Source organism: Oncorhynchus mykiss, chromosome 10 (genome assembly GCF_013265735.2).
Source record: "Oncorhynchus mykiss isolate Arlee chromosome 10, USDA_OmykA_1.1, whole genome shotgun sequence".
Classification (NCBI taxonomy): domain Eukaryota; kingdom Metazoa; phylum Chordata; class Actinopteri; order Salmoniformes; family Salmonidae; genus Oncorhynchus; species Oncorhynchus mykiss.
In genome coordinates, this window is record NC_048574.1 from 35,103,070 (window position 1) to 35,129,764 (window position 26,695).

At 40.9% G+C, this 26,695-nt stretch overlaps 2 protein-coding genes across 14 annotated transcripts in view; both read right to left on the reverse strand.

Annotated features, from left to right (window-relative positions):
• Window positions 1-17,093, reverse strand: part of LOC110533727 (misshapen-like kinase 1) — a 47,646-nt gene extending 30,553 nt beyond the window's left edge. For 4 of the 7 annotated variants that reach the window (XM_021618202.2, XM_036990120.1, XM_036990119.1 and 1 more), the window contains exons 1-7: window positions 15,935-16,994; window positions 6,086-6,151; window positions 4,509-4,691; window positions 4,196-4,306; window positions 3,949-4,039; window positions 738-868; window positions 603-657 (exon numbers count right to left, since the gene is read on the reverse strand). In XM_021618202.2, the coding sequence (XP_021473877.1) occupies window positions 603-657; window positions 738-868; window positions 3,949-4,039; window positions 4,196-4,306; window positions 4,509-4,691; window positions 6,086-6,151; window positions 15,935-15,991 (694 nt within the window). In that variant the 5' untranslated portion in view covers window positions 15,992-16,994. The other 3 variants (XM_036990118.1, XM_036990122.1, XM_036990121.1) reach the window with 3 other exon arrangements.
• A 2,982-nt stretch (window positions 17,094-20,075) lies between these two features.
• LOC110533729 (phospholipase D2) overlaps window positions 20,076-26,695 on the reverse strand; it is a 36,195-nt gene continuing 29,575 nt past the window's right edge. For all 7 annotated transcript variants that reach the window (XM_036990125.1, XM_021618210.2, XM_021618209.2 and 4 more), the window contains 4 exons: window positions 25,343-25,477; window positions 21,878-22,031; window positions 21,084-21,201; window positions 20,076-20,927 (listed from right to left, as the gene is read on the reverse strand). In XM_036990125.1, the coding sequence (XP_036846020.1) occupies window positions 20,703-20,927; window positions 21,084-21,201; window positions 21,878-22,031; window positions 25,343-25,477 (632 nt within the window). In that variant the 3' untranslated portion in view covers window positions 20,076-20,702. The remainder of the gene's footprint in view (window positions 20,928-21,083; window positions 21,202-21,877; window positions 22,032-25,342; window positions 25,478-26,695) is intronic.

A 26,695-nucleotide genomic window follows, 5' to 3' on the forward strand; every position in this document is an offset into this window, starting at 1 on the left:
GGTGGATGAAGTTGTAGTGACATCAAGGAAGATTAAAGGAAATTGGATGCACCGAAGCTCAATTTGGAGTGTCATAGCAAAGGGGTATAATTATGTAAATTAGATATCTGCATTTCATTTCAATAAATTAGCTAAAATTTCCAAAAACATTTTCACTGTCATTATGAGGTATTGTGTGTAGATGGGTGAGAACATAAATATATTTTATACATTTTGAATTCAGTCTAACACAAAATGTGGAATAAGTCAAGGGGTACGAATACTTTCTGAAGGCACTGTAGTGCTTTGCGATTTGATATAGAGTAGACAATCTAGCGCCACAGATCAATAGCCCCCCCCCCCCCCCACCTCGTATCTTACATGAGCAGCACAGTGGTGAATGAGCCACCTCTTAAACACGGGGCTTGATTTACGGGCCAGTAATGAGACAGGAGGAAGATTATTCAATCTCTCTACTGCAGGTTTATGTTATGCGGAATGTGTTCTTGAGAGCTGGAGATAAAGCTGTTTCGTGGCTGTGTGTGTGTGTGTGTGTGTTTGTAGATGAATAGGGTAATAAAGTGGAGTCAGATGTGTGTGTGGGCTCACTGTACTGTACTTACGAGGAGCTCCCTCTGCCGTCTCTATGGCTGTGATCCCCAGGGACCAGATATCACTCTGTGGACACACCAGTGAGAATTAGTAGCCACTCTCAAACACAAACATAGTCACACGTTAGGATGGAAAGGGGTCATTACCCTGTAGTCATAGGTGGAGTCAGGGTTCTCGTCACAGGCGATGACCTCAGGGGCCATCCAATAAGGCGTACCGATGAAGGTGTTCCTGCGCCCCACAGTCCTGTCCAGCTGAGCACTCACCCCAAAGTCCACTGGCCACAGTGGAGAGGACAGAAGTCAGTATTAGTAGTAGAATATTAGCAACTATTCTCTTTTTTGACTTTGCTTCAAGTCTTGATTTAGTTAAGTTGTAGATAAAGAAATAATACAAATGCATAGAGTGCCTGGGGGTGAGTCAATGTTTAGACTGAGGAAAGCTGCTGTAAACACACACTGAAGGGTAACTTACAGGCTCAAAGAGCAGAGGGGTATACCCCCTGCAAGCTAGATCTACTCAGGGTTTTCTAAAGCTAGCCAGCTTCAGTTAGCTTCCCATTCCAGCTCAGGCTTCATCCGTACTATAACGGTGGATATTGCTTGACCGCCTGCCTCTAGCAGGCTTGTAACTGCGTGTGCATGTCGCACATGGCTAGTTGAATGCCAAACTCTTCATTGAGTCAGTGCCACATTTAAATTGAAAGAAAATGTATCTTGCAAATTCAGCAGGCTATCGTGTGAAAGAGACTTTTAGAAATTGCATCCTTATTTTATTACTTTGGTGTGTTTTGATGTGGTTATCAATATATGAGCACCTTGTTCCCCACTCCTATTGATCAAATAATTGTATTAAGTGAAACAAAAGTTTCTGTGCGTGACGTGCATTTGTCATAAAGTTTCTGTGCGTGACGTGCATTTGTCATAAAGTTTCTGTGCGTGACGTGCATTCGTCATTACTAAATGTGCAATGTGATAGGTATTTCTCTACACACAAAAACACGTTTGATGAATAAAATATTTAATCCGTTGTGTTCCTCAAATCAAAATCAAATGTATAAAAATGTAATCAAATTGTATTTGTTACATGCTTCGTAAACAACATATCTAGACTAAGAGTGAAATAATTACTTACGGGCCCTTCCCAACAATGCAGAGAGAAGAAGAGAAATAATAGAAAAATAATAACACAAGGCATAAACACAGGGTACCAGTACCAAGTCAATGTGCAGGGGTACAAGGTTATTGAGGTAGACATGAACATATAGATGGGTATAAAGTGACTAGTCAATAGGATAGATAAACTGCAACAGCTTTTGGATGAGTCAAAAGAGTGCAAAAAGGGTCAATGCAGATTGTGCGAGTAGCTATTGATTAAATAGATACAGTGGGGCAAAAAAGTATTTAGTCAGCCACCAATTGTGCAAGTTCTCCCACTTAAAAAGACGAGAAGGCCTGTAGGTACACTTCAACTATGACAGACAAAATGAGAAGACAAAAAATCCAGAAAATCACATTGTAGGATTTTTAATGAATTTATTTGCAAATTATGGTGGAAAATAAGTATTGGTCACCTACAAACAAGCAAGATTTCTGGCTCTCACAGACCTGTAACTTCTTCTTTAAGAGGCTCCTCTGTCCTCCACGTGTTACCTGCATTAATGGCACCTGTTTGAACTTGTTATCAGTATAAAAGACACCTGTCCACAACCTCAAACAGTCACACTCCAAACTCCACTATGGCCAAGACCAAAGAGCTGTCAAAGGACACCAGAAACAAAATTGTAGACCTGCACCAGGCTGGGAAGACTGAATGTGCAATAGGTAAGCAGCTTGTTTTGAAGAAATCAACTGTGGGAGCAATTATTAGGAAATGGAAGACATACAAGACCACTGATAATCTCCCTCGATCTGGGGCTCCACGCAAGATCTCACCCCGTGGCGTCAAAGTGATCACAAAAACGGTGAGCAAAAATCCCAGAACCACACGGGGGGACCTAGTGGATGACCTGCAGAGAGCTGGGACCAAAGTAACAAAGCTTACCACACACTACACTGCCAGGGACTCAAATCCTGCAGTGCCAGACGTGTTCCCCTGCTTAAGCCAGTACATGTCCAGGCCCGTCTGAAGTTTGCTAGAGAGCATTTGGATGATCCAGAAGAAGATTGGGAGAATGTCATATGGTCAGATGAAACCAAAATTTAAAAAAATGGTAAAAACTCAACTCGTCGTGTTTGGAGGACAAAGAATGCTGAGTTGCATCCAAAGAACACCATACCTACTGTGAAGCATGGGGGTGGAAACATCATGCTTTGGGGCTGTTTAAAGGAAAGAATGAATGGGGCCATGTATCGTGAGATTTTGAGTGAAAACCTCCTTCCATCAGCAAGGCCATTGAAGATGAAACATGGCTGGGTCTTTCAGCATGACAATGATCCCAAACACACCGCCCGGGCAACGAAGGAGTGGCTTCGTAAGAAGCATTTCAAGGTCCTGGAGTGGCCTAGCCAGTCTCCAGATCTCAACCCCATAGAAAATCTTTGGAGGGAGTTGAAAGTCCATGTTGCCCAGCAACAGCCCCAAAACATCACTGCTCTAGAGGAGATCTGCATGGAGGAATGGGCCAAAATACCAGCAGCAGTGTGTGAAAACCTTGTGAAGACTTACAGAAAACGTTTGACCTCTGTCATTGCCAACAAAGGGTATATAACAAAGTATTGAGATACATTTTTGTTATTGACCAAATACTTATTTTCCACCATAATTTGCAAATACATTCATTAAAAATCCTAAAATGTGATTTTCTGGATTTTTTTTCTCTCATTTTGTCTGTCATAGTTTAAGTGTACCTATGATGAAAATGACAGGCCTCTCATCTTTTTAAGTGGGAGAACTTGCACAATTGGTGGCTGACTAAATACTTTTTTGCCCCACTGTACCTAACTACGTATCAGTCTTATGGCTTGGGGGTAGAAGCTGTTCAGGTGAAGGGGATGATGACGTAATCTGAGAGGGAGGGAATCTGATTTAATTTGTCCTTAACTCGCCGCTCAGACACTACATTCAGTATAAATGTAGTTGGCCCTGAGTTAGCCTGCCGCGGACCAGATTACATTTGAAGGATTCATTGCCATAGAAATGTACCTGGCTAAAAGGTGAGCCAATTTTGTGGTCCCGGTTATCCTGAGTTGAACTCAGAGTTGACCAAAGTTACCTCCTCAAACTAGATTGATAGTATAGTGCTCAGGATTACATATTCATCACAACAACCCCACACACTGTACATATAAACCATGTAGATAACACACAGGAAGCAGCAGAGCAAACACATGAACAGTTTAGCATCCATCCTCTCACCGAGTTTGACCTCTGCGTTCTCCGTCAGCAGCACGTTCTGTCCTTTGATGTCTCTGTGGATGACCTTGTGTTGGTGGAGGTGCGAGAGGCCCTGGGTATCAAAGAGTGGTCAGAGTTCAGTCAGGGGTTCGACGCCCTCTGGAGGGAGTCTGTAATGGTGCTTTTCCACTGTAGGTATTTACGTGGGTGCTTGGCCTAAAGACTGTTGTGTAATGGTTCTACGGTTGGGTGCAGTGTGGTTTCTCACCCTGAGGATTTCTCTGCAGATGTAAGCGATCCAGTCCTCCTTCAGAGAGTTACCCTTGGTGTTCTTCACTAGGTCTGTCACGGAGCCCGCCCCACAGAACTCCATCACCAGCTATACAGAAAGGATGGAACTTAGCACACATAAATACACAGACAGACTGCAATGTTCACTGTAATAAATAATGCTTCCTGCAGTAATCATAATATTGTTTCTGTGCATTAAGCCATTCATGGATATCAGAGACAACCCATTAAATAATGAAGCTCTCCCTCAGATTATACCACCAGACAGGGACAACAGCCATCACACTGACCCAGAGATGGTCATCATGTCCAGGTGGGCTCTTCTTGACGAAAGCTCCGTAGTAGGTGGCAATATTGCGGTGATGGCTGTACTTCTTCAGCATGTTGATCTCAGCCTTGATCTCTTCCTCTTCTTCCTCTGTCACGTCCATTACCTTGATGGCAGCCAGCTGGCCCGTCTTAACATGACGCCCCTGAATAAAGGCAGAGTAAACTTGATCATCTTAATTCAGGGGCTCTTAAAGTGGTGTCTGCGGAGGTACTGCAGGCGGCCAGATCTCAAAATAAATATAGATATATATTTTTTTCATTGCTTTTTTTATGAATAGTACTAACAGATTAAACTAATGAACAGATTAAACTAATTTTGGCCAAGGGATCCATGGAATAAGTATATACGCTGTAATACAATACAATAATATTAAAAGGTACTATGTCATATTTTTGCATTGTAATTTCAGAAAATGTCTTCAATATATCTACAGTAATAGTGGAATGATAGTGTTTCACAGATTTTTTTCCACAAAAAATCTTCTTGGGCACAGACAAAATGGTGCAGCCTTCTTATTGGTCAACAAAAGATGGGTTGTCTCTTTTTCAAATTGACTGGGGCTAGAAGACACACACCAATAAGAAGGATGCATCATTAGAATGCAATTATGTGTGTACCCAATAGCATTTTGGGGGGGAAATATTGTGAAACACCATCATTCCACTATTACTGTAGGTATATTAAGGACATTTTCTGAAATTACAATGCAAAAATATGACATATAGCTCCTAATCAAAATGTATGTTCTTAACCCTGGGTGGGCAATGGGCCTGGGAGGCTCATAGGGATATTGGTATTCATAGTACTTCACCAATTACACCTTTTTTTACTTAATACTTATTGTATTCCCCTAAAAATGTTTGCGGGGGGGGGGGGGGGGGAAGCTTGAAAACGGCCAAATACTATTTTCGAAAACGTTGCTAAAAAAAAGTTCCTTCCAAGGGCCCGAGACTTGGTTTGTCCAGTCATGCCCTGCCAAAGTCATAGTAGAACTTGTTGTATGCTATTTTTATCTCACTCGAGTTGTGTTATGATTATGAGGGGGTCAATGATTAATTTTCTATCACAAAAGGGGTTCCAGACACCAAAAGGTTTGAGAACCCCTGTCTTAACTGGTCAATCAATCAAAACAAGAAACTGAAGGCTAGGACAGCAGATGTCAGCTCTAAAAACACATCTTAACTTTGAGCAAAAATTCTCTAATAGTTAAAGGAACTCTGCCCTGGTTTAATCTGTTTTGAGAGTGATTATGCTGTATGTTTCACCACATCATTTTCTCTTCATGTCTACTTTTCAGTTCTCTCCATCTTCTCATTACTACTACCAGTCTTCTCGGCTCCTCAGACTGACAGCCTCAGCGTGGTCCAGCACAGCTGCATTAATCTGGCCTAATCTCAGATTTACTACCACAACGAGGGTTTGATAAGGGGAGACACTCAGACAGCATCAATATAAGCTTAAATTGTCTCGGTGGTTCAGTGTCTCTCACCTACGCTGGATTGCTGATCCAAGCCCCATCCATATGTCTTGTCTTACCTTGTACACCTGTCCATAGGTCCCATTGCCAACCACCTCCACCAGCTCAAAGATCCCTGCTGGGTCCTGGAAAAAAGATGGACAGATTCATTAAGATTGTCAGACAGAGACACAACAGACCACCAGGCCAGACGGACTTGGAGACAAGATGCCGAGACAGACATGGTGAGCACATGGAGTGCTTTCAGAAAGTATTCATACACCTCTACTTTTTCCAAATTTGGTTGTGTTACAGCCTGAATTTAAAATTGATTCAATTGTGATTTGTCACTGGACCCCACACACACACAGTCAAAGTGGAATGATATTTTTTGTGATTTTAACAAATTATGAAAAAATGAAAAGCTGAAATGTCTCGGGTCAATAACTATTCAACCTCTTTGTTATGACAAACCTAAATAAGCTCAGGAGTAAAAATGTCCTTAAAAAGTCACATAATAAGTTGCATGGACTCACTGTGTGCAATAATAGTGTTAACATGTTCATCTCTGTACCCCACACATACAGATAATTGTAAGGTCCCTCAGTCGAGCAGTGAATTTCAAATACAGAATCAACCACAAAGACCTGTAAGATTGTCCAATGCCTCACAAAGAAGGGCACCTATTAGTAGATGGCTAAAAACTTTTTAAAGACATTGAACATGGTAAAGTTATTAACTACACTTTGGATGACGTATCAATACAGCCAGTCACTACAAAGATACATCCTTTGGAGAGGAAGGAAAGCACTCAGGGACTTCATTGTAAGGCCAATGGTGACTTTATGAGGATTGATCAACAACATTGTAGTTCATCCAAAATACTAACCTAATTGACAGAGTGAAAGGGAAGCATAATAAAAATATTCCAAAACATGCATCCTGTTTGCAACAAGGCACAAAGTAATACTGCAAAAAAACATATCAAAGCAATGAACTTTTTGTCCTGAATACAGTGTTATGTTTGTGGCAAATCCAATACAACACAGCTTTGATGTAAATCTATGGCAAGATTTGAAAATGGTTGTCTAGGAATGATCAACAACCAATTTGACAGAGGTTGAATTTTAAAAAAAGAATAATAAAAAAAAATGGCTAAATGTTGCACAATCCAGGTGTGAAAAGCTCTTAGAGACTTACCCAGAAAGACTCACAGCTGCAATCGCTGCCAACATTTAATAGATTTCAATAGATTTGCAAAAATATCTCATTTTGTCATTATGGGGTACTGTGTGTACATGTGTGAGAGAAAATAAATATATTTAATAAAATAGATTCCGGCTGTAATAGAACAAAATGTGGAATAGGTAAAGGGGTATCAAATCAAATCAAATTGTATTGGTAACATTCACATGGGTTCGCAGATGTTATTGCGAGTGTAGTGAAATGCTTGTGCATCTAGTTACGACAGTGCAGCAATATCTAACGTAATCTAACAATTCCACAACTACATAAACACACAAATCTAAGTAAAGGATTTGAATATTAACATGTAAATATATGGATGAGCAATGACAGAACTGCACAGGCAAGATGCAACAGATGGTATAAAGGACAGTATACACATATGAGATGAGTAATGCAAGATACGTAAACATTTTAAAGTGACTAGAGATCCATTTATTAAAGTGGCCAATGATTTCAAGTCTGTATGTGTTAGCGATGGCTGTTTAAAAGTCTGGTGGCCTTGAGATAGAAGCTGTTTTTCAGTCTCTCGGTCCCAGCTTTGATGTACCTGTATTGACCTCGCCTTCTGGGTGGTAGCGGGGTGAACAAGCAGTAGCTCGGGTAGTTGTTGTCATTGATGATTATTTTGGCCTTCCGTTGACATCGGGTGCTGTAGGTGTCCTGGAGGGCAGGTAGTTTGCCCCGTTGATGCGTTGTGCAGACCGCACTACCCTCTCGAGAGCCTTGCTGTTGTGGGTGGTGCAGTTGCCGTACCAGGCGGTGATACAGCCCGACAGGATGCTCTCAATTGTGCATCTGTAAAAGTTTGTGAGGGTTTTAGGTGACAAGCCATATTTCTTCAGCCTTATGAGGGAAGAGGCGCTGTTGTGCCTTCTTCACCATATGGTCTCTGTGGATGGACCATTTCAGTTTGTCCGTGATGCGTAAGCAGAGGAAGTCAAAATTGTCCACCTTCTCCACTGCTGTCCCATCGATGTGGATAGGGGGGTGCTCCCTCTGCTGTTTCCTGAAGCCCACAATCATCTCCTTTGTTTTGTTGACATTGAGTGAGAGGTTGTTTTGCTGACACCACACTGAGTGCCCTCACCTCCTCCCTGTAGGCTGTCTCGTCGTTGTTGGTAATCAAGCCTACAACTGTTGTGTCGTCTGCAAACTTGATGATTGAGTTGGAAGCGTGCATGGCCACGCAGTCATTGGTGAACAAGGAGTACAGGAGGGAGCTGAGCACACACCCTTGTGGAGCCCGTGTTGAGGATCAGCGAAGTGGATCTTCACCACCTGGGGGTGGCCCGTCAGGAGTTCCAGGACCTAATTGCACAGAGCGGGGTTGAGACCCAGGGCCTCTAGCTTAATGATGAGCTTGGAGGGTACTATGGTGTTGAATGCTGAGCTATAGTCAATGAACAGCATTCTTACATAGGTATTCCTCTTGCCCAGAAGGGATAGGGCAGTGTGCAGTGTGATGGCGATTGCATCATCTGTGGATCTATTGGGGCGGTAAGCAAATTGAAGTGGGTCTATGGTGACAGGTAAGGTGGAGGTGATATGATACTTGACTACCTTCTCAAAGCACTTCATGATGACATGAGTGAGTGTTATGGGGTATGAATACTTTTTGAAGGCACTGTAGGCCTTGACCCCACAAATAAGGAGGTCAGAGAGATATTGAGATGTTTTGAGCCACATAAAAGCTAGACATCATCCAACTTTTGTTATAGGGAAGGGAGTAATTGACTTTTCTATGTATTTCCCCACCATAAGATAAAAAACACAGGTGACGTTCATTATGGCTACTTCAAACGAAATATTAAAATAAGTCATTGCTTTTTTTCCATGAAAAAAAAAAAAAAAAAAGAGACACACCCAGTTCCACTTTCACCATGTGATTCAATATGGCCTGTGTAGGATCTTTGGGCGGTGGACCTGCTGCTGGTTTAGGTTGGAAATGTACAGCGTGACCATCCTGCTTTCATATTGTTTCAATAATGGGTCTGTCAATTCCTGACTTTTTCCAGTGTTTGTCTTTAATTAACAGAGAGAATCATACAGGGAGAGGTGAGAGAGGTGTACAAGAGACTGAGGCATACATACATACATAGATGTGAGCATTAGGGCTAAGGGATTGAGAGAAAAATATGAAATAAACAGTGGGAATGACAAACGGTCCAATTAGTGCATCCATGCTGTGTGTAAGAGGAGCACTAGGAGCAGGAGAAGCAGGATCAACAGACTGACAAAATGGTTGGAGTAAAAGCTCTTGAGTACAAGTGTTCAAAATAGGGGAAATGAATGAAATGACAGGGAACGATGGAATAGAGGAGGCTAATGCAATCATCCAGAGGGAGGAGAGAGAGATGGCAGCATCGCCCACGTCCAACGCAGAGTGAGAAGAGAGGGAAGGAAAAGAGATTGAGGGGGAGGGTGGAGCTGTATTAAAGCTAAGGAGTGCAGAGGGCTGTACCAGCAACAAACTGTCAACACTGATCACAGACAGAGCAACACACTGTGGACCAACTGGTAACTTCACTTCCGTCAACTTAACTTGGGTGCAGAAGTACAAACTCCATCCATTGACAATGCTGTTGGATCTTTGTGTGTCAGAAGACTCCCCTAATGTCTGTGTACTTACCTAGAGAAAACCATCTCTCTCCCTGGACAAGTAAGCCCATCACAACCACAAATAATGAGGCCTTTAGACTCACACTACCAAAACGTCAAATAAGAAACACAACAACGGTGTCTGTAAGGGGGCCGGTCGGTCAACAAATAGCCTAGAACAGATTTGGGAGTTGAAGGTAAGCGTCGATTCAATGTGTGTTGACACTTGTCAGACCACCTGACATTTTCTGATGCGGAGTCATGAAGAATTTAGCCTATTCTACTAACTACACCACTATAATCTGAGTCTTCTGCATAAAGAGAAGTCATTGTCATGCACTATTACTAGCCTACTGTAGGTTCTACTTGCTATGTGAATGTGTGTGTTTATGTGTGTGTGTGTAATGTGCAGCAGGCAGAGTGGGTGTTATAAGGACAGCTATCAAACAATAAGCTCAAGTGAATCATCCCTCTCAGAGCCCTCTCTAAAAAATGGAGAATTAAATAGCATTGCCTGGAGAGGTCTGGTCTGTAACTCGTTGTACTGAAATTGCTAGAGTGTGTTGGTGAGAGATATTAAAATGTCCCTTTATCTAACTATACTCCACCCTGTTAGATGCTCCTTAGTATTTGTTTGATGATATACTGACACCAGATCATGGTATTAGAATGGCCAACCTCAAATGATGGCCCACATTACAAATTCATCTCATTTTACAGATACCTTAAAAGGTATCTGGTCGTGGAAAGTCAGCGACTGAAAATCTGGATTTGTTTATCCTTTATGTTATTTTTTTACACAGGCTGTACACACTTCATCAGTCTCCCATTCCCAATTTGACAAGCACTTGATAATGCCTTGAATTTCCAGGCGGCATCCTCTTTGTGTGGCCGTAATGCCCACTAAAAAAATCCATGCCTTTTGCGGCTAGTGGCCGTTGTACCCTTGGGCTAAATATAATAATTATAGCATACAACACCCACTCCTCCCTGGGTGCTGCATGCTCCGAAGCACCTCTCACTCACATGGCTCTTCATCACGTGATCAGGTCTTTCTCACAGGCTACAAGTGAAGACAGACACATCGGCGATGCAGCTGCGCACGTCCTTATCCAATTCCGAGGTGCATATTGAAGATATTGGAAGAACTGTCCACATTTACTTTTTCAGCCAACAAGATGAGTCGGCCTAACAAACAGAAAAAGCACTAAGATCTAATATCTCCATAGTACAAAAGTATTCCAAACAAATAAATATTCCAAACAAAGTCTGGGACAGTTGTGGGATGCGATAGATCCCAAATGAATACATCCACTAGCATCCCCAAAAATGTTTGACGCAATGTTGATGACCTAATAGTTTATTTCTTCACATTATAAGCGCAGCAATTTGCACACAGCGGTAGGCTATAAGCACAAATGTTCCATTAGCGGGAAAACACCATTATCAAAAGTGACCGCAAATGTGATTATGCATGTAATGCTTTTATTATGAAGGTGCATTTTTATGGTGAAAATTACCTTCTACAAACTTGAAACTCACGCACTACTTATGTATGCCAGTTAGGCTCTACACCCGTTGTAAAGTGGCTTAATGTGCTTAATTTTAAGAAGTTATTTGGCATCTTTAGTTGTGATACAAACCTTATCAAAACATATAGGCCTATGGACGAGGCTACATGAGGTGCATGACTATGATTCAAAAAAGTTGCACAAAAAAGGCATTGTTTCTTGCCTTATGCGGGGCACCATCCACAAGTGATTATGTATCATTCACAAGTGATTATGTATCATTCACAAGTGATAGGCTAATATTGTTACCCATCAGACTATTCTTGATTTAATCGTGTCTTTACATATACTAAATAATGTGTGAAATTTGTTTTGATTTAGAATGGACCATTAATCAGGCACCTGTCTCGAAAACAGGGGCAGGGGAAAAAATACATCTATGCACTAAAATAGTGAATGGAGGGCACTTTTCCCGTGGTTCATTTTCATGCCAGTCAAGTAGGCTATACTGCTGTTGTAAAGATAAGCAATGTGCTTAATATTAGGGAAGTTGAGAAATAAATATAATAGGCCTCAAGCAATTGCAAAGCCTATTGAAATGTTGCACAACATGAGCTCATGGGCTCTCATTAAGTGTTTGATTAGATTTTCGATTACATTTGCATTGATGTCAGAGTGGTTAGAGAGACCATGGAGTGCTGAGTTCCAAGCAGTTAGCACGTTTGGTAGGCTACTAATGACCATCAGCAGCATCAGAGCTTGGAGAAGCCTAATTACCGTGACTAAACAGTCACGTGGAATTTGACTGCCTTCATGACTCGTAATAATAATAAAGTCACTGTAACAGCCCTAGTCACCATGTCCAACTTGTTCCACCCCACTTTGTTTTATTTAGAGTAGGATTGCAGCCTACACAATAAATCATTTGTAATATTATTGGTAGTAACCAACTGGATGTCACCGTGTTACAGTCTACCCTGCTCAATGGTGGAGATTTTGCGCTGCAAGCCAACAACACGGGGCAGCGTATACTTCGCTCTTGCTCGCCGCAGTAAAGAGATGGAAGAAGCTAGATCAGGGGTCTCCAACAGGTTGATTGCAAGCTACAAGCAGGTCGCCAAACAATTCTGAAAGTACATGTATTTTTCCGTCATTTCACCAAATACTGTCAAACAAATCTCAATTATCAGACAGCTCAAGCTCTATCCAATCAAATCCACATTATCCCACCCTTAGCCAGAATTAGATTGAAAAGCACAATATCTGCCAAATAAGTTCCATCAATATTGCCCATGTATGTCCAGTACCAGTCAAAAGTTTGGACACCCCTACTCATTCAAGGGTTTTTGTTTTGACTATTTTCTACATTGTAGAATAATAGTGACGACATCAAAACTATGAAATAACACATATGGAATCATGCAGTAAGCAAAAAAGTGTTAAACAAATCAAAATACATTTGAGATTCTTCAAAGTAGCCACCCAAAGTAGATTTTAACACTTTTTTGTTTACTACATGATTCCATGTGTGTTAGTTCATGGTTTTGATATTGTCACTATTAATCTACAATGCAAAAAAAAAGTAAAAATAAAGAAAACCCCTTGAATGAGCAGGTGTGTCTAAGCTTTTAACTGGTACTGTACATGGTACTTTTATATAAAGCAATCACATAATAATAAATTACCAAACATAAGCTCTTTAACCCCACCCCTTAGCCATTCTCAGCCCATCCCACCTATCACCATAGACCACCCTCAGTTGGTTTCCATGGGCCATATATTTTTAAAATTGTGCTATTTTACATACATTTTTAACCATTCTAATCGTATAGTACCAACAGATTGTGTGCTAAAGATGAAAACCTTTCCTACGGGTCCTATTATATTATTTAGTGGCTGATGGCTCCCGAAATCGCCCCACATCAATAAATTTGTTATAACAAACTCTGAATGTGACAGTCAAATGGATGCAGAGGACATGACAAATAAACTAAAAAAAGGGGAATATTTACAGGTTGCTTAGGAGGTAAAGGGAAAGTCAGATGTGTGGAATAAATGTGACTAGTTGTGGAAAATACTGGAGATCAAGAAAAAGAAGGTAAGGAGCAAGCACTGTGTGCATATTGTGTGTGTCAAACAGGTGCTGTATAGATTACAATATAATTTCTCTGATTGTTTTGAACAATGTAAACACTAAATAATGTATAAGCATACTAGAGAGTCTGTTGTAAAAAAAAATTGTTAAGCCTTCATTACAGCAGACTTAAAACAGTAGCATTCATTCGTGAATGCAATTTTCTAAATGGAACGGTTTATTCTTGTTTAAGCTAATTATTCTAGGCTTGCTTTATTTTAAAACTAAAACGCTTGATTGCATTTCAAATCATGAAAGACTCATAATGCTGTGTGATGACATTAATGAATGAATGATTGATACAGTAGCCTATAGAAGTATTGAAATAAAGGCCTAAGTAAGTTACGGTATTAAGACTAAACAGGATGCGCTCTTAGACCTACAGCTCAATGTGGTTATACAAGGCTTCTATACTAAGCCTACTAATGATAATGACAATTATTATTATAATAATGAGATCAAGAAAAATGAGTGTTATTATTATAATTATTGACAATTTGGAAGTGTAAACACTAAATAAATTATAAATATTACCAGAGTCTGTTCTAATGAAAAAAAAGAAGTGCAAAGCCTTTATCACAGCTAAGCAAAAAAAATGTATTGTTGACTTGATATGTCATTGTGTGAGGGTTGGTGTTCACGGAATCAGTAGGCTATTAAACAAACACTCAAACAGGCAACAGAAGCAGGTTGTCTTATTTCTGTAGATATATTGATGATTCATAAAGACAGGCACATTTAACAGTTAGGCTATGGATTATAGACCTAATTAAGTTTGGGTTTCCTCTCTCCTCACTTTTCTTAGAAAATAAGGCAAGGGCTGTGTTCTCATCTCATTCTGCTGCTGCCTCCCCTGCATTGTTCTCAACACCAATATACTGGTTAACTTTGTTATTATGCACAAGGAAAAGCTGTAGGAAAAGGCGCCAATTCAACAGCGCACTGATGTGTTTCAGAACCGTGGAGAGTAGAGGTCGACCGAATAATCGGCACGGTCGATTAATTAGAGACGATTTCAAGTTTTCATAACAATCGGTAATCTGCATTATTGGACGTCGATTATATTGCAATCCACGAGGAGACTGCGTGGCAGGCTGACCATCTGTTCCGTGAGTGCAGCAAGGAGCCAAGGTAAGTTGCTAGCTAGCATTAAACTTATCTTATAAAAAATAATCAATATTAACATAATCACTAGTTAACTACACATGGTTGATGATATTACTAGATTAACTAGCTTGTTCTGCATTGCATATAATCAATGCGGTGCCTGTTAATTTGTCATCGAATCACAGCCTACTTCGCCAAACGGGTGATGATTTAACAAAAGCGCATTCGCGTCAGGGTATATGCAGCAGTTTGGAACGCCTGGCTCGTTGAGAACTGTGTGAAGACCATTTCTTCCTAACAAAGAACGTAATTCATTTGCCAAAATTTTACATAATTATGACATAACTTTGAAGGTTGTGCAATATTTAGACTTAGGTTTGCCACCTGTTCGATAAAATACGGAACGGTCTTGTATTTCACTGAAAGAATTCATGTTTTGTTTTCGAAATGATAGTTTCTTGTACTGTTATAATCTCCACCGGCACAGCCAGAAGAGGACTGGCCACCCCTTAGAGCCTGGTTCCTCTCTAGGTTTCTTCCTAGGTTCCTGCATTCTAGGGAGTAAGTCCTGCACATGTGATTCTACATCTGCATTGCTTGCTGTTTTAGGCTGTGTTTCCGTATAGCACTTTGTGACATTGGCTGATGTAAAAAGGGCTTTATAAATACATTTGATTGATAACACTTGTCTGCCGAGCATTCAAATAACAAAAATTTAATAAAACTCTGCACAGTTTACCTACCTCCAAAAACAACGCAACTATCCATGATGTTGATGCTATCCATCTGGTCAGTCAGACTGGCTGTAATCACTCACACAAAAAAATCGACATAGTTCAATGCAACTTCCTACACAAATTCGGGAAAAGCAAGGTAAGGCTGGAAATGTTTTGGTGGGGATTCTGTCTCTACTTCCTCCGTCTCTCGCGCGCCTTTACTTCGTCACAGTGAACAACCGAACTCTGACCAATCAGCGCGGTTTTAAATGTTGCTATGTTTCTCGTGGGCGTGGTTTTGCACCAAGTTTGGCGTGGACAGTTTTGGACGACTGACTGAACCCGTACGTCTCCACTCGACTCTCGCTGCGCGACAAACGTCATCAGTTTAGGCGCTAGGCGTGTCTGTACTGCCTCTCCCTCAGCAAATACTAATAGTGCTTGCTTGCTAATAAGATTATCGTCAGTCAAAGCTAAAACACATGTTTTACCCACAACTGGCCATTTAACCTAAATAGAACGTTTGCTAGATGGAAGCTCATCAAAACTGAAAAGTACTCGTAAGTTTCCAAAAATGACAATCATCAATGAAGCTTTGGCACGCGCTGTACTTACCCTCAAAGCTGCGAGGTCGATGTCATCCAAGCTTCGTGTGGGGGCGTTTTCGGACATACTGGCAAAAGTAGTAAATTAGTTTAAAAAAGTAGCAGCGGGTAGAAAATCCAGGTGGCCCAATGTTTAATTTAGCGGTGTCCTGCACTGTCAGGTCCCGCGCAGACAGATATGGGGGTACCTTATGAGACTTGACTTGCTAACATAAACAACCAGACGCAAAATCGTCAAGGCGAAATGCAGTTCGCTAGCAAGCTAGTCCCATTGCGTTAGAGACCCAATATTGTGCTGCACTCTATGCGTTCATTTTGGCAATATTAATACGTATATGTTGCATGACAATTCGAACGAGGTGGTCATCTACATATACTTTGAATGTTTAACTACACAATACAATTATGTTTGTGAGATTAAACAAAAGTTAGAATAAGTAGCTAGCTAAGTTACCTGGCTAGGTAGCTAGCTGTTGGCTAAATAATAACAGCGCAATAATACGAAGGTGGTCTGCAGCAGAGCTGTTAACGTTATCTAGCTAGCTACCCACGCACAAATCAAAAATAACATTTATTTAGAATAAACTTGCATTCTAGCTGGCCGTAATTCGCGTCCTGCAGAGACTTAATGTTCCACAAATGACGTTGCAAGCAAATGGCGCGGTCAGTAGATCATATGTAGCCAGCTAGCTACGTCGAATGTCCGACATTCGTTATCTGAACACAAACTTTCACTCCTTTCGCGTTGACACAGATCGCGCCTTACACTGCTTGTACCGACGGTGAAAAATGCAGTTTCTGTACGGATCCAATTGTACGAATTTGAGCTGGTTACGTACTTCTAAATATATACTTTAGTTAAGAGTATAGTTGATAACATCCAAGTAATTTCCCGACATACAGTCCATAAACTATTTAATCGCCATGTTTTGGTAACGTTAGCCCTGTTCGTCTGTGTGATCGGCTATGACGTCCCTTTACAGCAAGTGTGCATCTATACACACACACAACACCCTTCCTCTCTACTCCTTTTTTTTCTCTCTCTTCCCACTCCCTACCCCGAAGAGTGCTACGGTACTGCATCGGGGACAAATTACCTGAGAGATGATCAGTAAACATACATACTACTGCAGCTGCCTTGGCCTGTAGGCTAGCCTAGTGTTTACCTGTCTGACTGGGACAATCACACATGGATTGACATGACTCAAAAACCCGAGGCAAATTAACTAATACTGTTCACATTACAACTTATAAAAATATTTATTAAATGTTAAAAGATAGCTACATTCGTACAGATGACAATTTTGAAAAATAAAAGCCTATCGACTATAGCCTAGTTATTCTAATAATTAAGTGATCAGGCTGGTCTCGTAGTCTAGACGTTTTATTTTTTTTTTTATTTTACCTTTATTTAACCAGGCAAGTCAGTTAAGAACAAATTCTTATTTTCAATGACGGCCTGGGAACAGTGGGTTAACTGCCTGTTCAGGGGCAGAACGACAGATTTGTACCTTGTCAGCTCGGGGGTTTGAACTCGCAACCTTCCGGTTACTAGTCCAACGCGCTAACCACTAGGCTACCCTGCCGCCCCACGACGTAACAAAGTTAACGAAGTTAACGAAAATCCGGGACACTCGTTTAACTAGTATATTTTTCTCAATTTAATTTAACATTTATTTTACTAGGCAAATCAGTTAAGAACAAATTCTTATTTACAATTACGGCCAAACCCGGACGATGCTGGGACCAATTGTGCGCAGCCCTATGGGATATGTTATGTTTAATATGGTTACACAAGACATGTAACTTAATAAAGCAAATATGAAAGGAGGGTGGGTGCCACCTAGCTAACGTTAGCCACAACAACTTGGAATTCGTAACATATGAAATGGACATCCACAAATTAATGCATTCCATACCAAATGTAAAATATACTAATTTGAGCTTCCCAGATTTTCGATTACTATGTTACGTCTACCCCTGAGTCCAGGTTGCAGGCATACATACATTTAATGCACATTAAAATGTTAAAATACAGTGAAAGTTAGGCCTACATAAATAAGTAGAAAATACTAAAGTCATATAAATGTTATTCAAATGTTAGAGCTACAACTCCCCTTCTTTCAACATAAAGTAGTATGGTGAATATAATTAACAGAAACAGTACGTGGGAATTCAGAAGTTAAATACAATTCCGTTTCAACTTACTGTGCCAGTGGGCAGGACAGTTGGTCATTATGAGAGGGGGGATTTGAGACAAAATATCTAAAGTGTCGTATTATTAAACAGACTTTCCAAATGTGGGTCTGTTGTAAATCCACTTCCTCTTTGCTTACCTCATGTCAAAATAAAAAGTCCTGCACATGCTCCATATGTGGACAAAAAAATAAATAATTTGTGGTGGACTTTTCTTTTGACATGAGGTAAGCAGAGAGGAAGTGGGTCTACAACAGACCCACATTTGGAAAGTCTGTTTAATAATACAATACTTTAGATATTTTGTCTCAATTTCCCCCTGTAATAATTACCAACTATCCTACACATATCCACAGTAAGTTGAAATGGAATTGTATTTAACTTCTGGCTTCCCATCAACTGTTTTTGTGCAACCCAATACAATTGAAAGCAACGCTAGTGTATGTAAACACACCCAAGTTGCTAAAAGCACCTGTAGTAGTGGTGGTGGTATAAGCAGTATCACTAAATAAATGTTACTATTTCAGTTAGTCACATTTTCCTTGATTAAAACTGTAAAAAAATGACTCATCCCATCCAAGATTAGAAACTGTGCTTTACAAAAACATTTTTTTCTTTGCTCCCCTTTTTGAAATATAGTGGAATGTTCTGGACCACTGACAACAGGGTAAGTTAGTAACAATAATTCACTTGGTTGCCATGGTGACGACAAAAAGACGCAACAATTAAAGCATGCCAGGAGCACCCCCTGACTATATTTCTCTCATTCCCCTCTATTCGCCCCATGCCCCTCATATGGTCCTTGGTCTTCCTCTTTTGTCATTGCCTATCTTGCAAATCCAATGACCCTCATTTTACAGAATTTGCAAGGCCACCTCGTCTTCCATTTTGTCATATACCTCTGTCTGATTCAGACTATCGCTCATCTGTCCTTTCCTCTTTCGGCCACAATCTAGTCAGCTCTTTATAACCGTCACCATAACAACCACAAATGTTCTGACAAATTTGCTGGCACTGCATGGAGAGTGGAAGCGAGAGGCAGAGAGAGAAAGAGGCAGGGGGAGAGAGAGGCTGAGAGAGACAGAGAGAGGAGCTATCCACCCACAACCTTGCAACAATAAATGTACGCAATGTTCCTAAATCATCTGAGACTCTTGACTTCTGATCTCCATTCCTCCTCCTGCCTCATACAGTGGCATTCTGTTCCTGTTATGTTATGTATTGGCAGACTCGTACCTAAGACCTTTAAAAAAGGAAATACTCAGGTTCAGTATTATATTAACAAACAAATTTGGTCAGTTGAGTGTGGCAATGATTCAACCTTATAAAAATTTACATGTGACATTAAAACAGTGGTAATCCTTCGAATAGCCATGTGTCAAAGTCACTTGGAGCACAGAAAAGGCTTCAAATGCGTTAGTATACATCAGGGATAAACTAAATTCAGCCACAGGCCGTTCTTTTCTTGAGTGGATGATCAGGGGGCCGGAACATAATTCAAAATAATTTGCAGACAGCAAATTGACCACAAGATGCCCAAACAGATATAACATTAGACAAAAACATAATCATTTTAAACCTTGTCTACATTTGTACACAATCACATATACTGAGTGCACAAAACATTAGGAACACATTCCCAATATTGAGTTGCACCCCCTTTTGCCCCTCAGAAAAGCCTCAATTCATCGGGGCATGGACTCTACAAGTTGTCGAAAGTGTTCCACAGGGATGCTGGCCCATGTTGACTCCAATGCTTCCCAGTTGTGTCAAGTTGGCTGGACGCCATTATTGATACTCACAGGAAACTGTTGAACATCAAAAAAACAGCAGCTTTGCTGTTCTTGACACACTCAAACCGGTGCGCCTGGCCCCTATCATACCCCGTTCAAAGGCAGTTGCCCATTCCCCCTCTGAATGGTACACATAATCTATGTCTCAATTGTCTCAAGGCCTAAAAATCCTCCTTTAAATCTGCCTCCTCCCCTTCATCTACACTGATTGAAGTGGATTTAACAAGTGACATCAATAAGGGATTATATCTTTCACCTGGTCAGTCTGTCATGGAAAGAGCAGGCGTTCCTAATGTTTTATACACTGTGGATATCTCTCCATTATGCGTGGGAATAACTTGGAACAGATTTCCAAAATTAAAATCACTTTGAGCTGATTTGCTGGTGTTTTTACAGTCTTTTGTGTCCCCAAAAATTATATTTTTAATTGATTTATTTGCTCAGAAAACATGGGGGGCCAAATAAAATTACCTGTGGGCCGCCAATTGGGGAACCCTGGGATACATTATCATCGGGTTTGTTTTGAAATGTTTGACCGTTTTAACAGAGTTCAAATCCACTCTGTATCAACAGCTACAGTATGTAAACATCTTGCATCTAATTGCATTCTTCGTAGACACATCAGTTAGTGTTTTTGAGCTAGGTCAGTTTAGAATACATTTTGTTCCAATCTTTTTATTAATAATGGAGTGGTATCTGGCAAAGGTGATAAAATCTATAAAGCGCTCCCCTTCTGTACTGGGATATTTCAGTGTCATCCCGGCTCTTGTGGCTGGTAGTCTGGTACTCTTATGTCCAGAGTCCCGTAGGAGCCATGCCCTCCTTGCTGCCCAGTGGGGGGAGCAGACTCTCCTCTGACAGGAAGTTGAGGGGGAAGTGGACCAGTAGCCCCCTGACGGCCTCCAGCTCCTCTTTAGCCTGCTGAGGGTCTGTGTCACACAGGCGCTCCAGGCCTGAATGCTCCTTCAGCTCCCTCATGCTGTGGACAGAGTTGCAGGGGAGGCAGCGGAAGACCTGTTCCAGGTAAAGGGAAGGAAAGTAACAGTCAAGGGGAAAGGTGAGCAGCAGAGAGGACAGGGAGGGAGGTTATAGGGAAAGAGAGACTAATAACAATGCACATGAAAAAGAGATCCAAACATAGCTTTTAGTCGTATTAATTTACATGTATACCTTGTCATAAATCTTAGCATTCAGTTTTGCCGCCGCGTTCCATCCCAACAAGAAAAAACGGTCGCTGATTGGGTCATCGATATCGATCTTGGGGTCAGAATCAGCTCCTAAAAGCACCCTGGGAAGCACATGCACATAGAGTCAGTTACTGCCAAGCAGCTAAGTTAACTGCACATTCAAACTGTTGATAGAGTGACAGTTTGTAATACAGTAGCTGAGTGAAGGTTGGTGCACAAATGCATATTTAAAAAAACAAAACAAAAAAAGAATTCCTTCATACAGAGAATGAACACCACGCTTGCGCACGATTGTCATCTGAGATGGTTCCCTTGGAAACTAGAGGATATACTTGGTAGCTGCTGATTCGAGCCAAAACTAATAGCTCTGCTGGCATAATAGGCTTCAGGCAAGCTCTGTGAAGTGTATCCATACTCTGTCTAGGAGGGACAAGGGACAGTTTTAGTGCATCACAAATGCCAACAATTACTAATCAATAGATCCATCTACTAGTAGTGGAGTCAGCGTTAATAGTATGTCAGTGTAGGGACCTTGGTTACCCCCTCCCTCACTAACATAAGAATGACTGTGGGAGTTGTTAATCTACTGAGAAGTGATTCACTTCTGCAGAAGGGATAACCCTTTCAAGTCCAAACACATCCAGGTTCACCCCAGCTATATCATGTATATACCCCTCAAACTCAGTGAACCTCTCTATCAGTAAACTAATTGAATGTAAAATCCCAGAAAGTGCAGAAGAGTATCGACCCTACTGTCATATTTTCCATAGTCCTGACCTGAAACACTCTTTGCGCAGTGCCAAAGTGAGGGGTCCGGCCTGGTACTCCTCTCCTCCCATTATGGAGGGGACCCTCTCCTCATCCTCCACCAGCAAAGCCAGCTCACTGTCCCGGCTGCCCAGCATACTGCGGTCATTGATGTTGGCCGAGCCTGGATGGAGGGAGCACAGAGAGTGTAGGGAATAGAAACCGGAGAGGAAAGAGAGAGAGACCCAGAAAGAGAGAGCAAAGAGGAGAGTGTAGTGACAGTACTTATATCAGTGATGATGGCCATAGATTCTGCAGCGACGTACTTTATTCTAAGCATGTGAGTTGATAGCAGCAAACTTTCTTAATACCAAGTTGGGGGAAATAGAAGGTTAACAAAAAAACACTGTTTACAAAACCCTTTTCCTGTGTCTCAAGGACTCTTATCTAGCTGAGAGGAGCACCATAATTACCCTACCCAGTCCCAGTGTAATTATAATCATATCATAGTATGGAACATCCCACTTGGCACAACGTGGTTGCATAAACTTTGTTTTAATGTAATTTTTCTACGTATTGTGACATGAAATCTACTTGGAAAATACATTACATTTGAAAAAAGTAATCAAAGTAAACTGTTGTTTTGAGGGTGAAATTTCAACCACAGGATTATGTTATCATGGTAACCCATTTTCAACATAGACAAACCTTGTATGAAATATGTTTAGTTTGTACCTTTGAAACAACGTCAGATCTTCAACATTATATCCACTATCAGAAGAAAACTATAGGCTGCGCAGCACCTCCTACTGGAAAGTTGATTATCTATAGCTATCCGTTTGGTCTCCGATCCAGGATTTTAACAAAGCCCAGCCCTTCTTAACTTTGATTTGTCACAGACTGTGCTATTGCAAGAATGTTTATTGAGAGATCTCTTAATAACTAAATAGATTCACTGTTGTTATTAAACTAATTCCAAAGGGTAGGTTTAACAGAGCAAATGTTAAAGGATAGGACTATATCGACTCAAACGTTATTTAAAGTGCATTTAAAGTTTGATTTTATTTTTTCTCGTCCTATTCTTTAAAGAGATGCTCCGGTACTTTTGTATACTTTTAGCCAGTAGTTCTTAAAGTAGCACTCACGAGACAAAAGTGGTCTTTGGAAATTGCGTATTTCGTCACATATGTGCAGATATGTGCACCACATAATTGCTCTCTCTCTCTCTCTCTCTTTCTCTCTCTGCTGTGTGTGAGCATCTTGCTAGCTGTCACTCAAATAGTGAGGGTCTGAATGAAGCTCATTGGCTGAAATTCGAATGGCTAGGAGACTGGCTCACATGGGGGAAAATAATTTAGCACAGCTTCCAGAAACAATTGCTATAATCTGCACAGAATCTCAAACAGCACTGATCACATCCACTATGTACTTTTAATGTAACTTCATCTGCAATCCAGGTCATTTGGTTGTGCTATTAGATGAAGCAGAGTGATAATACATAAAGTTATTGTATAAATACAAAATATATGACACTGATTTCCAATTTTAACTTTGTTGTGCTTTTAAATGGTTGAAAGTGCAGTGATAACACATTTATATGACAACTAAACCAAAAATCTGACATTGTTTTTCCATTGGATTTGGTAGTGCTTTTAGATGGTTGAAAGCATATAGTGACAAAGGTACATTGGGAATTAAACAAACTTCTGGTTGTCTTTTTGAGTAGGTTAATAAAAGGTTGAAATTGCATTGATCAACAACTCCACCTAATATCAACAAATGTCCACGTTGAAATGACGTGGTTGTTCCAGTGCATATGCGTTACGAGTCTCAAGTTTGGGGAAGCTAATTTTCACCATAAAAATGCACCTTTATAATAAAGCATTCCATGCATCATCACATTTGCAGACTTATGTAAGATGGCCTACTATTCCTAATGTTATGAGCAGATTGGATAGTCATAATTTAGCCAAATAATATAACTCAAACACTGTTCGCAAAAAGACTGTTCAAAGCAGCGTGTGGTGGAATAGGCCTAGACTAGGGTATATTTAAGTAATAAGGCCCGAGGAGGTGTAGTATATGGCCAATATACCACGTTTAAGGGCTGTTCTTAGGCACAACGCAAAACCGAGTGCCTGGGTACAGACCTTAGCCGTGGTATATTGGCCCTATAACGCCCAAGATGCCTTATTGCTATTATACACTGGTTACCAACGTAATTAGAGCAGTAAAAAGAAAATGTTTTGTCATACCAGTGGTATACGGTCTGATATACCATGGCTGTCAGCCAAATCAGCATTCAGGGCTCAAACCACCCAGTTTATAATAGAAAAAGGTGGCCTTTTATAAACTAATTTCATGCAATTCTACTATACTTTATACTTATGTCTCCAGTCAAATAATCTTTTAAAATACAATAACAATAATCTGCTAACTGACAAATAGATCAATAAAAATGATGTTGTCTGGAACGTTCTAATAGGCCAACAAAAAGGAGAGACACAAATACTGTCCAAAAGCACTAACCCAATGATAAAGACAGTGAATATGCGCACTCACTGGGGATATGGCCGATGCTACGCTGCTGCCAATAAGATGGCATATAACGTTCGCTCAATTAAGTTGTGAATTTGTATAACTAAAAGACAGATTTTAGTATTTTCATTGTCTTCTCTTTACAGGAGTAGCCATTTGTTTTCCAAACTATGTTTTCCCACAATTGTAATTTGAAATATTGCGATATGCCTGGCTGGGCTTCTCGTTCACTGACATTCGCAATTCAACAATCATCTATTTGGTATTTGCCAAATGCGCTGCCCAAATTAGAGGCCCTTCCGACAGGCTTTGCGATTTAAAACAATCCACAGCTTTTTATTTTTAAGAAGCTCATGATTCTCAGATCCTCCAAAATCATCCTTACTGGTGTACTACTCTTTTTTGAATGATTCTATTTATTTCTGTATAGATAAGAGTAGGCTAAATAGGCTATATCATTTTGGCAATTTAATTCAATTTACTTTAGGGGAAGCTTAGCTTAGCAGTGGGATGACAGATGAAGAGTTTCAGTGGGTGGTACCAAAAGGGAGGGACATTACACAGTGTGGAGTGCATGTGTATAAACATCCTACTACAAACCATAACATATTGTATAATGATATCATTAAAGATCGCATTATTCTTTAATGAGGGTGGTGCCTTTTAAATTCCCCTCCCTCACCCTCCCCTTAAGTCCAGGATGGATGTATATATAGCAGCATGTTTTTTCATCTTGTGATTATTATGCAGAGGCAGTAATTAGCAGCCTGTGATTGATCCCAGCAATGAGTCACAGCCAGCATTGGAAATGGCACCCTAACCCCTATTTAGTACACTCATTTTGTCAAGAGCAAAATGACTGCATTATATAAGGAATAAGGTGCCATTCCAGACACAATTATGTGTCATCCCATCTCTGAATCTGTCTCAAGTATGGCTGTGATGATGGTGACTCACCGATGATGTAGCGGCGGTCATCAGCTATGAGGGTCTTGCTGTGTACGTAGATGAGCTCTGTGACCAGGGACTGGGAGATCTGGGAGTGCGTGCGCAGGCCACACAGGGTGATGTACTTGCTCCACTGGTTCTCAACTGGGGGGAGGGGGACACACTGGTTGGTTGGCACACTGGCATAGAGCTGAAGCCAATTAAAAAATGAACGCTAAGGAAACGGGAGCACAATTTAAACATGAGAAGACACATGGCATTATCAGAAAAGAGGATGAACTGATTAAGTATGAGGAGAATGGAGAACTATACTATAGTTAGTATAGATAGTAAAGCACACAACTATGCAATCTCCATAGACAAACTTTGGCAGTAAAATGGCCCATACTGAAGAGCTCAGTGCCTTTCAATGTTGCACCGTCATAGAATACCCCTTTTCAACAAGTCAGTTCGTCAAATTTCTGCCCTGCTAGAGCTGCCCCGGTCAACTGTAAGTGCTGTTATTGTGCAATGGAAATGTCTAAGAGCAACAACGGCTCAGCCGTGAAGTGGTAGGCCACACAAGGTCACAGAACGGAACTGCCGAGTGCTGAAGCGCGTAAAAATCGTCTGCATTCGCTTGCAACACTTACTACCGAGTTCCAAACTGCCTCTGGAAGCAACGTCAGCACAAAAACTGTTCGTCGGGAGCTTCATGAAATGGGTTTCCATGGCCAAGCAGCCGCAAACAAGCCTAAGATCACCATGCACAATGCCAAGCGTCGGCTTGAGTGGTGTAAAGCTCATCGCCATTGGACTGGAGGAGTGGAAACGCGTTCTCTGGAGTGATGAATCACAATGCACCATATGGCAGTCCGATGGATGAATCTGGGTTTGGCGGATGCCAGGAGAACGCTACCTGCCCGAATGTATAGTGCCAACTGTAAAGTTTGGTGTAGGAGGAATAATGAAAAATCTAAACCAGGGGTGGGCAATTCCAGTCCTCGGTGTCACAGTTACACGTGACTCCAATAATCACCTATCATGATCTTCAGGTTAAAATGCAATTTGATTAATCAGCTGTGTTTGCTAGGGATGGAGAAAAAGTGTGATACCAATCAGGCCCTCGAGGACTGGAGTTGCCCACCCCTGATCTAGACAATTCTGTGCTTCCAACTTTTTGGCAACAGTTTGAGGAAGACCCTTTCCTGTTTCAGCATGACAATGCTGTCCATATAGAAATTGTTTTGTTGAGACCGGTGTGGAAGAACTTGACTGGCCTGCACAGACTTCAACCCCATCGAACACCTTTGGGATGAATTGGAACGCCGACTGCGAGCTTAACATCAGTGCCCGACCTCACTAATGCTCTTGTAGCTGAAT